The 16529-nt window shown below is 48.3% G+C and overlaps 1 protein-coding gene across 2 annotated transcripts in view; it reads right to left on the bottom strand.

The window, feature by feature from the left end:
• Window positions 1-2413: 2413 nt before the first annotated feature.
• Window positions 2414-16529, bottom strand: part of HDGFL2 (HDGF like 2) — a 28576-nt gene continuing 14460 nt past the window's right edge. For both annotated transcript variants that reach the window (XM_054981939.1, XM_054981940.1), the window contains exons 9-16: window positions 15894-16173; window positions 13943-14031; window positions 13113-13183; window positions 12200-12270; window positions 9906-10007; window positions 7993-8212; window positions 6335-6467; window positions 2414-3960 (exon numbers count right to left, since the gene is read on the bottom strand). In XM_054981939.1, coding sequence (XP_054837914.1) covers window positions 3867-3960; window positions 6335-6467; window positions 7993-8212; window positions 9906-10007; window positions 12200-12270; window positions 13113-13183; window positions 13943-14031; window positions 15894-16173 — 1060 coding nt within the window. In that variant the 3' untranslated portion in view covers window positions 2414-3866. The remainder of the gene's footprint in view (window positions 3961-6334; window positions 6468-7992; window positions 8213-9905; window positions 10008-12199; window positions 12271-13112; window positions 13184-13942; window positions 14032-15893; window positions 16174-16529) is intronic.

Raw genomic sequence — 16529 nt, 5'->3', positions numbered from 1 at the left:
GGGCTCTGCCACCTTATTTCCCTACACGTCTGAACTCGACTTTGCTTCCCCCCCCCCCAGCTTGTAATGTCTGCCGTCAAAAGCCACCAGGAGCCAGCCCTCTCCACTAAAGCTTAATACTTCCCCAAGTCCCCAACATTTGCAAGGAAAGCTTAAAAGGAGCGTGTATGTCATTACTTTTGTGGCCCCATAACCTACACGGGAAGATGTTTAAAACTCAGGTGGAGCAAGAGAAGGGAAGACAGAAAGAACATCTGTACAAACAGAACTTGCTTTTGTGTGTGGGGTAGTACAAGTTTACATTAAGTAGTTTAAGTTTCTACCCTAGCCTTTCCCCTGATAAGCTAGATTTCTGTGCACAGAGATAAGGGAGGCAGAGTCTCGAGTAACATTCCATTCCACAACCACGAGGCCTTTCAGTGTACCTCCAAATCCAAATAAGCACAAACCTGCAAAAGTCAGGAGAAAACCAACAGGACTCTAACGAGATTAAATTCCATTGGGGTCCCGTTGTGATGCTCTTTCCAATGCCAGCGGGTTGACGCTTGGCTTGGGCAGCTGCCAATCTGTACGCGTTGTGGCATTTTCCCACTTCCGGTGTTTCGTGCTGCAGCTTTGGGGCAATTCACCGGCAAGCTTGATGGACTTTGCTTGGGTGAGGGTGCCCAAATCCAAAAGCGATGCAAAATCCTCACTTCTGTAATAACAACATGCCCAAACGTACATTCAAACCCCTCCCTCAAAAGCTGGGACACACCAAAAGGCAAGGGGTCAAAGAACCGTCTGATCCCAGGTGCAAGCATCTTGGAACAGTGGGTCCTAAAAATGAGCTCCTGGAAGAAGCCTTCTGTCTCCACTAAAATCCCACTCTTTGGAAGGAGAGTTTACGACAACTCACTCTTTGCTGGACTCTGCCTCCCTCTGTTCTTATTAACCTCAGTCCTGGCTCCGACTTGTCCAGAAATTTCCTCCTGCTTTAAAAAAAACATTCTGCAACTCCAACGTATAATCTATACAGATTCCTCCAATAAAAGAAGGTTCTTTTGGCCCCTTTTGCTAGTCAAGGAATAGCACCTGCAAAAGGGCACTGAAGATTCACAGCAATGTGATCCAGAGACCTCAGCTCTGCCCACATTTTCAAACCAACGTTGGCCACCGCTAGAAACTCACATTCTAACCGCCCCGCCCCCCCCCAACCTGGATATTTGGAAGAAGCTTCTGTAGCGTTTCAACACTCTTGTGGAATTGCTCCAAAGAGAAGCAGTGCTGGATGAGACCAACAGGGCAACTAAAATAACATCGGGTTTTCGTTCGTGGCCTACTTCCAGTGAAAGACCTACAAACATGACACAGAGGACAACGCCCATGTGCTTGCAACTGGTATGACACTACCTTTGAACATGGAGGTTTTATTTAGATGTTATGGCTAATAACCCTTGATGTACCTCTTGTGAATTTGTCTAATCTCTTTTTAAAGCCCAAGAAAACTAGCGGCCATCCGTATATCCCATGGCAGTAAATGCCACAAGTTCGTTCTTTCCTCTGAGAGGAATCCCTTCTAAATCCCCTGCTCATCAACTTCACAGTCCTATGTTCCAAAACTGACAGTCAAAAACACTCTTCCTTGCCAGACAGGAACATCTTTATTCCACGTTTACCAAAAATAAAAATAAAAATAAACCAAAGGCATTGTAGAGATACTTCCACGGATTCGATCAGTATTTTGCCACCCGACAGACATTCCCAAGAGAAGGAACAATTCTGCTGCATTGTGGAAAAGGCAAAATCCAGTTAGGGTTTTCCTGGTCGTGTAGCCAAAAGCAAGCCTCGCTTCTCACGCCGGAGCCTCCTTTTTGAAAAGTAAGAACACGTAGCAGCCAATAGTTCCCAGGAGAAGAGAAAACCTAGCAGGCCTGGAAAAGGAGGACCAAGGTGATGGGAGCTGAAATATTACAGCGATACATGAAACATGGAGTTATGTGGTGTGCAGTTTTGAGCCCAGCTGGCTGAGAGATCAACCGATACCCTTCAAATGTCCAAGCTTTCCAGAGCTGAACTGCAAGACACAGCTGAACAAAAGGACTTAGAGCCACGCTACAAGTGACGCCTGACACAGGTTGGACACTTGTCAGCTTCCCTCAAGTTCTGGCGGGAAATGTAGGCATCCTGGTTTTACAGCTTGGCTCTCCATTACAGCTGCAAGACCAGGATGCCTACATTTCCCATCAAAACCTGGGGGAAGCTGACAAGTGTCCAACCTGTGTAAGGCATCACTTGTAGCTTGGCTTACAGGCATTTCTCCGATTCCAGGGGCAGAAAGAAAGACAAGCAACAAGCCTTGCCATGTTGCACCAGAACTGCCTGCTGTTTTCCATGGATCAGTTATCGCAGATGGGCTGCTCCCGCCCCCCACCCCCCCACCGCCAATCCGCACAAGGCCTGATCTGCAACAACATAGTCCTAGGGTGGTACAATGAATTTCGGACACCAGTGTTTAAAATATGCCCTACAAGTAGAAAATTAGCCCTGGCTGGCCTCCACACCTTGCTGAACAAAGTTTCGACTTGCAAGGAAGTTCTCATGCATGCAATTACTCAAACTAAGCCTTTTTTGTCTAAAGCTGTATAGACATCTCTACGGGGACTCTGACTCCTCATTCTGCTGCATCTCGAGTCCAGGCCCACCTCGGAAAGAACAATGTAAGAAGGCTACACAAGATCCTCAGAGTGCTCCCTTCTCAGGAGATACCGGCGAGAAGGGCAGGCTTTCCTAGACAGATCCATTCATTGCAAATGGGGAAGGAGCATTCACAATACAGCCCCTGTAACCTGGACTGTGGCAAGCCAGATGCCACCACCACGCTCAGGGCAACTAAGACTCTTTGCTTTTTCTTCTATTGTTGGAAGCACTGCATCTCCCCAGCAGGTTGCCGAGCTGATGTCAGAACTCCAACCTCAACGCTTTATTGGCATTCTCGCCCCTTGCCAGCACAGGCCAGGAGTGGAGGGGCAGCTTTGGGGTAAAACACAGCAAGTCTCCTTAAAAGTTTGGGCTTTCAACAGAGTGCAAAGGAGCTACATCCCCAGAGTTACGTTGAAAGGTGCTAGTGCATGGGGGATGGGAAGAGACCCACAATGGGAGCAGAAAGAGCCAGAGGCTTGGAAATCTGACAAATGGACCGCACAAAAGTGGGGATCTGGGGTCTTGGGTGCCTGAAACAAATCATAGGTGATCTCAAACCAGTTGGAGCACATTACTTGCCTGACAATGGAGACCAAGGCAGATCAAGGACAAATAGTAACAATTCTGACAACAAGTAGCAATTCCACAGGAATGGATTATGGATGCCCAAATATCCCGAATCCGGCCCCGAGAATGAAACCCGGGCAGCTGGAGCGGGGGCAGCCCTTCCTTTGGTTCCTTTAAAACAATCCTGTTTCCATCCCACTCCATTCTTTGCCCGGAAGAAAAATTCAAAAGAAGTTGAACAAAGATAAATGGGCTTTTTCATTAAAAAACAACCCTTTATATATTCATTTCACGTCTGTTGAAATCACACGAGTAAAGGCAAAGGGAACGGGGGTGCGGATCAGGAGAAGGGCAGGAAAATAAACCAGAAAATGTGGGAGAGATACAAACGAAACAGCGGCGTGGAGTTGCCCCAGAAGGTCATTATTCTCTAAGGGAGGGGCAACAGAGGATGAGGGGGAGGAAAGAGCACGGGGGAGGAGGAGACTCGGGAAAGAATCTAGAATGTCATCTATCGCGTGGCTTGAAAAAGCATTTCTGAAACACGAGGCGAGGCAAGAGGCCGAGTTCTCAGGTGCCGCAGTCATGGCAATCCGAGCGAGGCCCTCCCGGCGGTCTCAGCTCTCGTCATCCTCATCGGCAGAGTCTGACTCGGCACGGGACCTCTCCCGCTCTGCTGCTGGTCGGTCCAGCTCAGGATAGTCTTGCACTCTGGAAGGGAGAAGGGGGAGGAGGGAGATGTACACAGAATGATCTTCTGAAGCAAAAGCACGAAATGACATTGCAGAAAAACATTGAAGGAAATTCTAGGGTCTGCTGAGAACATCTGACGCTGCCCTCTGCACAGTCAAAACCAGGGGTCCGTCTATTGTACTCTCCCTCCAGGATATGAGATGGAGAACAAGCATTCCACAATACCCAAGATCCTTTAGCTGGAAATTCTAAGCGCTGAACCCTCTGAACACAAAGCAAGCGCATTACCAATGAGCTACGGTCCCTCTATTTCAAAAAAGGCCAGCAGGCAAGGTCAGTTCAGACCAAGAGATTGCACAAGCCACCTGCTACAACAGTCATCGGAGGAAGTGCGCTCAGCAATTTGAACCTGCAGCCTAAGGGCATCGCACTAAGGCCAAGCCACTGGCCATTCCACATGACTACTAGCGTTCCTCAGGCCCTGTGCTGAGTTCCCAGGTTCCAGCCCCACCAAAAAATTGCCTGGAGGTATTTTCTCAAGGACACTCCAGAGGAAGATTTTCACAACAGATGCTGGGTAGACAGCAGTGATCGCATGGTGTGGGGAGGAGGGGAGGGGGCAGTAGAAGATGAAGCTTCACTTCTACTATGAACTCAATAGGTCAGCAGGACACTCCACCTCAACGTTCTTATACTCCCCCAGCCTCTCTTGCAAGGCTGTTGAGAGGCTTAGTGAGATAAGATGCCCAGCGCTTTGAATTCTCTGTAATAACAACTGTGCTTACATACTGCTTTTCTAGATAGATTAGTGCCCCTCTCAGAGCAGTGAACAAACTCAAGTGTTATTATATTATCCCCACAATACAGAAGGGGAGCTGGGGCTGAGACGAGTGGCTCAACCAAGGCCACCTGCAGAGCTCATGGCAGTAATGGAAGTTGAACCAGCGAAGTGTTGATTCATAGCCCAACCCCTTAACCACTCTGCTACGGCAGATTAAAGCAACATATATATCACTCTCACTATTGCTCTTCCCTTCCATGGTGGATTCCATCAGAGGGGCACACCCCCCCCACATAACTGGGATCACCCTTATTATTATGCAACCCCACACGCACCCCAGGAAGGGTGGGGATTTGAGACCCATCAGAGAATCAGTACCTTGTTCTCATCATCCATCCTCAATCTGCCCTTTCACATCTCGCCTGTCAGAATCGATTCAACAACAACAACCCCTATCCTCTTGGTGGTGCAGAGTGCCATCAACTCACAGCTGACCTATGGCGACCCCTGGTGGGGTTTTCACAGCAAGAGACTAACAGAGGTGGTTTGCCAGGGCCTGCCTCTACATAGCAACCCTGGTCTTTGCTGGTGGTCCCCCATCCAATTACTAACCAAGGCCGCCCCTGCTTAGCTTCCAAGACGTGACAAGATCAGCCTTGCTGGGACTACTGTCAGGGCTCCTTAGCAGCTTCCAACTATCCCCAACACACACACACATCTATTCTGCCTGATCACACATCCTCCCCCTTGCTGACACAAGGCTGCCGATCTCCTCCCGTTCCATGCTCCACCCCCACTGCAACTGCTCCCTCATTTTGAATCCCATTTTTCCTCCAAGCAGCTCAAGGCAAGTGGTGCGCAGTTTTGGTCTCCGCCATTTTATTCTGGCAACCACCCTGTGAGGTAGGTCGGGCTAAGAGATCAACGGATCCAAGGTCACCCAGGTCGCTTAATGGTCAGACAGAGATCTGAACCTCTCCCAAGAGCCTAGGCTGACACTAAGCATGGTGTGGGCAGAAGCTCACAAGACTGTGTGAAAACCACACTGCAGACGGAAATGGCGGCGGCCAGCCACACGACCCCTTCTAGCTAATATTCCATAGCCCTGAATAGAGTTTGGCAGTGTGGGTGGAGGGCAATAAAGATGCTGGGGGCTACACTGGGATCCTACAAAGGGCCCGATAAGTCACACACACACACCCTGCTCTTACATCCAAGGGCTCTCTACTAGGGCAAAGCAGCCTCCTTCCCCTTCAGATGATTGCTTAGCATTGAAGACTTATGTGGAACTGTATGACCGCTGACAAATAGAGGGTGACTTCCAAGTCAATATGGTTCATCTGAAAGTCTTCAAGCTCCCTGAACTAGAATGAGGTTCTGGGAGCCCCTCGTTCATCTTCATAGACTGTGAAATTGCTGGGATGTTTACGGCAGATGTAGTGGATGTGCAGACTGGGATGTTTGCGGCAGATTCCCTCAATGGGCATCAATGCCAACAGCGTGCAAGTTTTGAACTCTGTGCCTTTGGGCAGGGATGTAGCACCAGACACCGTCCCATCAGAGCAGCCACCACAGAGCGAAATCAAGTTCCAACCCACAGCCAATCCTTACTCATTGTGGGTGTCTTCGGGGGACGCCCCTCTCTTGGGGTCCCCAGAAGTCCAATCTTCATCTCTGTCCTTATTCTCTGTTGCGCCTTCTCCTTTCTGGGCTGCTGACTCCCCATTTACAGGGGCTGGGAGATCTGAAAAAAGGGAGAAAGCTCAATTAAACACAAGGAAGGAGAGAACCAACAAAGGAAATCCCTGAACAAAAAAAGTGCTGTGGTCTAACTACTTCTCTCATCAATTGTCTCAGTTGGCCCTTCGGTTGTCCCACTGTCCCTCCTCCCTTTTTGGAAGCAGCCAATGAGGATATCAGCGTGGTCCCTGTTAGGTTTACTTTGGAGGAGCTGCCATTTGGCATCAGAAGGAGTTGCATCGGAACCGTCCAGTTAATTTAGGACTAAGTATCTGAACGCTTTCCAAAATAATTCTATATTTTGCCACAGAAAACCTTCTGCTCCATATATGTAAATATAGTCTGTTCTATTCATAGTTGCCAGGGCACTTCTGCTGCAAATCCATCATGTTAGAAAGACAAAACATGGGATAGGAAGAATGGATGGACAAAAACCCAATGCTTGTATATCGGGGTAGGGTAAAGGTAAAGGTAGTCCCCTGTGCAAGCACCGAGTCATTACTGGGTCAGTAACCATGAAGGGATGTCACATCACAACGTTTTCTTGGCAGACTTTTTGTTACGGGGTGGTTTGCCATTGCCTTCCCCAGTCATCTACACTTGACCCCCAGGAAACTGGTTACTCATTTTACCAATCTCAGAAGGATGGAAGGCTGAGTCAACCTTGAGCTGGCTACCTGAACCCATCTTCCACCAGGACTGAACTCAGGTCGTGAGCAGAGCTTGAGCTGCAGTACTGCCGCTTACCACTCTGCGCCATGGGGCTCTTGTGTACCATGGGACTCTTGCAGTACTGCCGCTTACCACTCTGCGCCATGGGGCTCTTCTTTTGCTAGCATTATTTAACATTGGAATTAGAAAATTCTCCAATTTACATTTTTGTGAAAAATCCTTATCACTTCCCTTCCCCTTCCCCCATTTTAGGTACTGTATATCAGATCATAACCCATTGGGAGAGCCAGTTTGGTGTAGTGGTTAAGAGCAGTGGGACTCTAATCCGGAGAACCGGGTCTGACTCCCCACTCCTCCACTTGAAGCCAGCTGGGTGACCTTGGGTCAGTCACAGCTTCTCAGAGCTCTCTCAGCCCCACCCACCTCACAGGGCGATAGTTGTGGTGATAATAACAACCCACTTCGTAAACTGCTCTGAGCAGGTGTTAAGTTGTCCTGAAGGGTGGTATATAAATCAAATATTATTATTGTTATTGCTGTTATTTTAAAAAGTAAACTGCTTGGGGCAGGTTGGGAGAAAGAAGCAAACCTGTGTAGTAAAAACACAAATGTTAACACAGAAATGGATCTGCTGTGGGTAGTGGTGGCACTCTCAGTCTCTTGTGCCAAGTGAGACTCCCTGAGCCAGAGAAAACCCTCACTGAGGATCTCCTTTGGGCTCTTGGCAATTTGAGGAGGGGCAGTCACAAACGACCTACACATTCTACTGGCGGTCCCGTCTCGCCAAAGCCATCCCACTCATAATGCGAACATGGAAGACCACATGCAACCCCCCCCAATTCCCCCCCCCCATTTACCAGAACTCTTCTCTTCATCTTCTCTTTCATTCGGCACTTCTCCTTCAGGCAGCTTCTCTCGGTCTTTGTTGTCGCCTTCTCCTCCCTTGTCCTTCTCGGGGTCAGTTTTGCTGACTTTCTGGTTCCCCCCGACTTTTGGCCCCAGGACGCGGGACTTCAGGCAAGTGTACACCTCTGCCGCTTTCTCCATCACATCCTTGTTTGCTTTGTAACGACGGATCTTATGCACACACAGAAGCCAAGAATGAGCGCTCCGCGTTCAAGCATTTAAAACGGCATTAGAGGGTCATGTAAGTAAAGAAAACTTCAATAACTACACATGATAATCTGTATACGAGAAAAACAAGGTTCTTTTAAAAAAGCACACTTGGTTTCCACACACACTTGTGTCACAGTGTCCACCATCTCAGCCCCTCTCTCTCACACAGAAAGGAATGCTTCTTCCTTGAGGATGCTTACCACCTGGCTTTTCCCAAGTACTTGTATAAAATCATTTCTTCGATGGGGAAAAATAAAACCTTCTGCTCAGTGAATACGGGTCACTTTTCAGTTCACTAAAACATTGTTGATTAATTAAGTTGCTATTCCAAGTTTTAATGGATTATATTTCTCACACGCACACACACACTTAAGACGATGCATGTGTAACACAGTAGGCACCATACAAAAGGGAGTGAGTGGAATGGCTCTTCTCCTAGAGCAGTTGTGCCCAATGTGGCTCTTCCTCCTAGAGCAGGAAACTGCCCGGTGACATCTTTCCTGGTGCCCACAATGTATTTTCCAAAAATGGGCAGGGCTGGGCGAGGCTTTACCCAGCAGGGCTTCTGATGGACTGCACCGTTTTTTTTAAAAAAGCAGCTGCTGCCACCCCTGTGTGTGACTGAAGGTAAGCTACGGATATGCAAGAAAATATTTTTAAACATGATGTTAGTTTAAAAAGACATCTTAGTGAACAGAGCTGGAGCCTGAAACGTTGAAGAGTTACTCTTCGAGTTATGCACAACCACATTCCCTGACGTTTTGTGATGGGTATTGCCTGCTGCAGTAGCCATTTTGCAGTTATGCTCACCACCCAGGTCAGAATCCCAAAGGTGCCCGCAGGGTCAAGAAGTTTGGGAACTCCTACCCAACAGAGTGATAAAAATCCCATCCTACGAGAAGGGCACCGAAAGGCTCTTTGAAGAAGAGGCATTTCGCTCCAAAAAGGGAAAGGGAAATCCTTCTTCTAGGATTGTTCCTGGCACCACCAATTTTTGTGAATAACTGCGTTACTGACGATCCCAGACAATCAAAACAGGCCCTCATCTGATAATCTAATCTCAGAGCGTGACTCATACAGTAAATCAGGCGTATACCTACAAGACATTCTCCCTGCCAGTAATGCTTTCTGCAGGCTTAGCAGAGTGCAAAACGTGAGTGTAACGCTCTCCCTCTCCAAAGAACCTTACAAAACCCTGCAAGGGCTGAGACGGGAGAAGGGATGAGATAGAGCAGAGAGCCACAGAGCAGAAGAGAGAGAGAGTCAAAGTGAGCTCTGTTATCCTGGCTCTGGAAAGGAAGGGAAGCAGCTCTTCAGAGAGGAAAGAGGTGGCAAAAGACAAGCCCGGGGAGAGAGGAGGGAGCAACAGGTCTCAAGGAACCAGGAAGGCGTGGTGCTAAGAGCTCAAAGGCGTGAGCGTGCACAGAACAGGAAAACGTAAGAGTGGAAGCATACGGAGAGGACTAGAAACTTGGAAGAAACTGAGGTGTCTTGCTAAAGGGAAGGAGACAGCGCTTCCCAGGGGTTAGAGAGAAACATAGACAAAGAGAAGCCGCCACAATCAGATCCAGCCAGGCAACTGTGCCCACTGGTGCTGTGCATTTGGGAATGCGGTAGTGAAGTATACGGCATGCCCTGATCAAAAGCCTCTTACCTTTTTCAGTGTGGCCACCACGTCAGTGTGCTTCTGGAGGATCTGAGAGGTGACCTGCAGGCTCCCCAGCTCTTCCAGTGCGCTCAAGCACCTCTTGATGTCCTAACAGGAAAAGAATTATAGTTACCATTTCTTTACAACCCCTGTTTACACGAGCCAGGGGCTGGGCTAGAAAAGTTGTGGTAAAGACTTTCTTGGACTTCATACCCTGTGGGAGAAGAGATGATTGGCTCTGGATATTTCATTGTGTTTACTAAAAAAACAGCTCGCCGGGCTGGGTGGCAGGGAATTTTTGGTATGAAATGGTATTTGTAGTTGCAAGCCTCACTCCCACAATGTACACACGCACGTGTATACCCACTGCAGACCGGAGTGGCACAGACCCGGGGGGGGGGGGTAAGAATCATCACTCAGTTTTGTCAACTGAATAATAATTAGGCACAAATCCATTTCTCAGAATTACTACAGGGGTTTTTGGAAAATTGGGAAATCATCATCGTATTGTAAATTCGTAAGAATAAAAGAGACACCCTACTGGATCGGGTGCTTCTGTGTCAACACCCGATTTCAACAGCGTCTAGCCCAGATGCCTCCCAAAAGTCCACATGCCAGGCACAAAGACAGCAGCTCATCTCTGCCGTTAGCACCAAGTACCCAATATTCAGGGATATACTGCCTCTGAATAAGGAGGTTTCGTTTTGCTGTCTATGAATTTGTTCACAACAGGCAGAGGCCACTAAGAGAGGAAACTTTTTCAAACAGATCAGGGGAGGATTGTGGGCGCCTCTGTATAAAGGGACAACTCACCACCCTAAAACATGCCCCAGAATCGTCTGCAACATGCAGAGCTTCCAAGGCCAACAAGCAGAGAAACGGAAGCAGATGGGTTTGAAAGCCTCGGCACTCTGATGCTGAGCTTCATCCCCCCTCCTGAAGTTGCTTCTCTCGAGCAAGACGACAGCCGAGCAAAAACCCATTATGTCTGCAAGAAGCCACCATGTCTGTGTTCAGACACCACGTACAAAGCCACCACTCATCTGTGACAAAATTCTGATAACCTTGTCCCCACCCCACGACTGAAGAATTTCCGGGTTTCTCATGATGTCCAAATCAGGCATTTTAACAAACTGGGGATTTGTTTCTTCCCTAGAGACCAAGACTCCAAACTCCACAGTAGAGATGGGCACAGAACGAACTATGGAACAAAATTCCGTACGGAACAGCCAGTTTGTAGCCAAAGAACCACACGTTCCATGGGACCATGTTTTTCCAAACCAAACGAACTTTTCTTACCGTTCCGTTGCCGGTTTGGACACTTTTGGCACCAAACACTCCCTCGGCCAGGCAGCAGCGGCAGTCTTTAGCTTGCCCCCAATCTGAGACCTCCAGGCTTGATTGGCAGCTGTCCCTGCCAACTAGAGAGCTCCTCCTCTGGCCTATCCAGCCAGGAAAAGGGGCAGGACGGTTAGAATCTCCAAGGCAACTTAGGAGATGGGCCTTCAGCATCCGTGGTAATACCAATCTCTTCCTTCCAAAACCATGTTAGGCAGGTTTTTCTGCCAACCGGAGTGCTCCTGTGTTGTTCAATCTTGGCTTTTTCCATAAATAGGGGAAGCCGTGTGATTCCTGGTTTCAGTTTCTCCAGAGTGGGAGAGGACGGAGAGCTTGCTGGATGTAGTGTTGGGAACTTGGGAGGGATCTCTGGCTTGCACTTCTGGCTGCTGGAAAAGAGGCTGAAAAGCCTCTTTTTCTTTTCCTGAAGGCACCAGCTTTGGGGCTCTATAACTCAGAGATCCATATTGCAATCTTCATGAAACTTGGAGGATGGCTGGAGGAGAGCCGACTGAAAACTTCCTGTGAGTTTCGGCTCTCTGAGCATGAAGGGGGCCATCCTGCCCCCCTGCAAAACCCCGAACCGGTTCAGAAATCGGGTGAGTTTGTTAAGTTCCGTGGAAATTGACGAACCACGAACTGAGCTGTTCGGGTTTTTTTGTTCCGTGCCCATCTCTACTCCACAGTTTAATCCTGGTTTGTTGGCCAGAAACAAGCCACACATTATTGACCTGACTGATTTAGAAACCACAATTTTCAGTCTCTTACAAATAAGGAAATCGTCTGTTGCAGATGTGCACAAGAGACTAAGGTTGTAAAGACACACCGGCTTTTTGCTTTCAATACAAAAAAGATCTATAGGTTGCTGAAGGATGTCTGAACCACAGGCCCAAACTGTACACAAGCCTAGGAAGGATACTGGTGGAGCCAGAGACCTGCCTGGAGGGTTTCCAGAACCTTACCGGATTATCAACTTTGAGAGCAAACTTGATCTCGCTGTGCAGCTTTTGGAGTTTCTCCTCAATTGTCGGTTCTAAAAACAGTGCAAAGTATGTTCCAATGGTCAAAATTTGATATATGTATGTATCGTACATACAAGCAGTAGCTTCAGAAGAGGACAAGAAGTGGTTCAAGACAGAAAGAAAGTGAGGCAGCCGGAATAAAGCAAGTGACCGGGGAGATTCTACTAAGTGATCACAACCATCCGAACTAGTTTAAACCATGGTTTGCAGGATCAAATAAAGGCAACCAACTCCGTACAAAAAGCAAGGAGGAGTTTGGCCCTTTCTATCCTTCTGTATCCACAGAAATTCAGTTTAACAGGTCAGGACTGGATTTTCTATGCTTTATTCTTGGACTGATCAAAATTGGCCATTTTGAGGCTGCCCGGATCTTGGCATCAACAAGCAATTCAAAACCGAATGGTGATTCTTAGTTAGAGAAAGCACCTACTTATCTGAACAGGTTTGTGAGCTGGGGTTAAAAGGTTAACTGTATCACCAGTTACTGACAATGGGAGGCACTGTTTCTCAAAAGAACAGGGGATGTAATGTGTCGATTGACTGGATGACACTCTGGTGTGGACCTCTTCTCCCCGCCCCTCGATGCAGTGCCCAAAATAGAGGCAGGTAGAGACCCTGCTTTCCAAGAAGGGGAACATGGAGGAGCTGGCAGAGGCTGTAGCCGAGCAGCCACAGCAGATCTCTGTGCTGGATTTCACCAATGTGCTGCGCTTTCAAAGAGCATGTACACATGCTCATAATGCATGATCGGGCTTAGCCCTAGCACTGCCTCCTGCCCTACGTTGTCCCCTGTATCAAGTCCCACAGCAACAGTCTCCTTCTTAGACTCTCCTAACCTCTCCCCTCTTTTTACCTTTCTTCTTTTCCAGCCGTCTCTCGGGAACCAGATCGGGCCTTTTCCTGCCTCGTTCTGCTCTCAATGTTCTACAGAAGTGGGTAAAAAAGAGGGTTACAGACTGCTTTAGGGTGGGTCATACTGCTGGCAGTAAGAAACTGGGCAAGTGAAATGCTATCCCTATTTTGCTTCTTGAAAAAAGAAAGCTGTGCGAGACGCTGAAGCCTTGCCCCCACACAGCCCTTGGGATTCTCACTTAGCTTTTAGATCCAAAGGAGTTAGCCATGTTAATCTGTAGTTGCAAAATAGCAAAGAGTCCAGTAGCACCTTTAAGACTAACCAACTATTGCAGCATAAGCTTTTGAGAACCACAGCTCTCTTTGTCAGATGCATGCATCTAACAAAGAGAGCTGTGGTTCTCACAAGCTTATGCTACAATAAAGTTGGTTAGTCTTAAAGGTGCTACTGGACTCTTTGTTATTTCACTTGGCTTCTGAGACTGGAGCAAGCCCGGCTTCCACAAGCAACTGGGCATCTCTTGGCAGCCCATGAGCAACACAATCCTCCCACCAAAGAGAGCTCGAGATTCTCAGCAAGGTTGTGTGTGCCAGATATTGCATTCTGTGTTTTAGTTTAGGTGCGTGTGCAAACCCGTGAGTGTGAGAAGCACCATCAAAGGGGTGGAGGGGGTATGCCCCCTCCACCTCCAGAGGCAAGGTGGAAAAGGACAGAATGGCTGCATGGTAAACGGCACCCTCTCCTCCCAACAGGCTGAACGAGGTGACAGGAGCTTCAGCGGGAAGAAGAAAAACAGATTTACAAGCAACAATCGAGGGGAGGGGGCTCACTTGTTCCGTGGCTTCTCATCTACTTGGATCCTCTTCTCCTTGGGCTTCCTCGCGAGATCCGACGGCGGTTTCTTTGGCTGCTTCTTTACCTGGAACATGTGCAGGCAAGGACAGTCAGATGGAGAGAACCCCTTTCCTGTGCTTTTCCAGGGCACACTGGGCATTTTTACTCCACAATCCCTGCTTGGTGAATGGCTGCCCGCGTCAGCAGGCTCGACGGGACAAGGATACAACGCCGCTCCACGTGTTCACAGGAGATCCGGCGTACGGAAGGGTCCAGGTGGGCTCAGTCTTTACAAGTTCTTCTGTTTGCAAGGTTGAGAAGAGACCTCTCTCTGCCTGCTGCCAATCCACACTACGCTAGATGATACTAAAGGAAGCTAGGTGATACTAAAGATACGACGCTAGACTGATACTAAAGAAAGCAGCTTCAGAGCCCAAAACTCATAGGCTGCCTTGCTAACCTCACAGGAGGTGGGAGAAGCCTTTGCCCGCCCGCCCCCCAAACCAGGGGGAAGAATTTGCAGCTAAACCACCAAATGGGAGGAGGCACTCAAAACCAGGTCTCTCTCCCCCATCACCTACGAAGGAGAGAGAAATCACTAAACCTGCCATGCTGGCGTAAGCAGCACCAATATCTCCGCTCCGGTGCTATTTATGCCATGTTTAGCAGCAAGTTGAAGTTTACTCTGGTGGTCACCAAAACAAGGCCAGGAGCTTTCTTACAGATCTGAAGAGTGTTTCCCCAGCCTGATGTCTTACGCCAAGGATGACTTGTTTCCACATGCTGTGCAGTTTGCAATGCTACTGGACTAGGTTATCATATCAAATTGACTTGGAGGGCTACTGTTTTTTCCGGTTCTGGGATGCGTGAAAAGTCTCCCAAGTTGACTCCAACAAAAATGCACTACATGAACGCATAAGCCTTCCCCAATTGCTGGAAGAACTGTGGTGGAAGAGGTACTTTTTTCATTGTTGGTGGGAGTGTACTACATATACAGCAATTTTGGTCCTAGGTGTCCAAACAAATTGAAGGTATTTTAAACTATAAAATCCCACTGACATGGGAAGCCATACTTTTAAGTATCTGGCACCTAAAGTTGGATATAAATAGTGCACCACTTTGGGTACAATGATAGTGCAAATACTATCATTGCCCCACAGCAGAATCACAGCTATCTTGAAACTGGAACGCAACGAACACTCGCGCACTTTGTTCTTGTTCAGAACAAAGTCAAGAACTTTCACTTTTGGACGGACCCAATGAAATTTTTGCCCTTCTCCTTTCCCCAACCCTCACTTAAAACACTACCCCATCTTTGATTTCTGTAAAAAAATCTTCTTATGTAATTATATCTTAATTTTTCTTAGTGAAGGCTGCCTCTTAAGAAAAGTGGTGCGGAAATATTTTCAACGAACCTGCTCATTTCTCCTTGTGAAATCATCAGAGAAATCATAACAAGGTACCGGGGGGGGGGGGTGAGGGGGAGGGCATGGTTTTAGTAATACATGTGAATGTTTTGGAGATTTAAGCCCATTCAGCCCCCACGTTTGTCCACTGTCTTCTGATGCAGTTTTAAATGCAAGCATTTCTGAAGCAGTTCAGAAGCATGAGACCTTAAAAAAAAATACAAACAAAGAAACGCATTCTAAAACGGTACCAGAAATCCCAATTCCAAAATTTAATTGACCAGGGTCCTACTTTGAAAGCCTGATTGGAACAGGCATTGGTTTGGATGTTCTGAGAAAGGAGAGAGACAATGGTACAAGGGAATGCAGAAATAATTACCACTTTTTTTAAAAGCGAGGAGAAGCATGAAAACTTTGCTCTCCGTCTGCAGCGTGGCAGGGAGACAAGGCAGCACACACCCCTCCCCCAAGCACTTCCTTTACAGCCTAGTCCTTACCAGCGTGGCACTCCCTGCCCACCCATCCCACCACACAATCTCACCTCTTTCTCTGCTTCCGAGTCGGAGGACGACGGGGCCTTAGGCCGCCCCTTCTTGCTCTTCTTTGGGACCTCGCTGTCCGCGCTGCCGTCACTATCCGAGTGCCCAACCTCTCCCTTCTCCACTCGTTCCTTCTTCCGCTCCTTCTCCTCCCGCTCCTGCTCCCGCAGCCGACGCAGTTCCTCCTCTTGCTCCCGTTTCCGCTTCTCTTCCAGCTCCCGCTGGCGTTCCTCGTCGCGCCGTTTCCACTCGCTGATGCGGTCCACTTCGCTTTCGCTGTCGCTGGGAGAGGGGCAGCAGAGAAGTAAGAACATGAGCTAAGGAAAGCGCGGGACGGGGCTGCTGAACTGTAGGCTGCTTGACAAGTTTACTTGCTCTTTGGAGGTAAAGGGGACCTGCTTCTAGACCTATTTGTTTGGGAAATACAGTTTCAAGACTCAAAGGCTCGCTCATCCGCTCTTCTCGCTATCTGTGCTCAGAAACTGGAACTAGTTAGTCTTCCTACAAAGCCCTCAGAAGCACTCCATAAGAACCTAACAGCACTCTTGCTGTACCAATGCAAAGGTCTAGCTAGCCCAGCATCCCGTTTCCCTCAGAGACAAACTAGGTGTCCTCAGAAGGCCCTATGAGTCAGGCCG

Source organism: Eublepharis macularius, chromosome 5, assembly GCF_028583425.1.
Source record: "Eublepharis macularius isolate TG4126 chromosome 5, MPM_Emac_v1.0, whole genome shotgun sequence".
NCBI classification, from domain to species: domain Eukaryota; kingdom Metazoa; phylum Chordata; class Lepidosauria; order Squamata; family Eublepharidae; genus Eublepharis; species Eublepharis macularius.
Note: the sequence above shows the minus strand (reverse complement) of the source record. Positions and strands in the feature narration are given on the sequence as shown.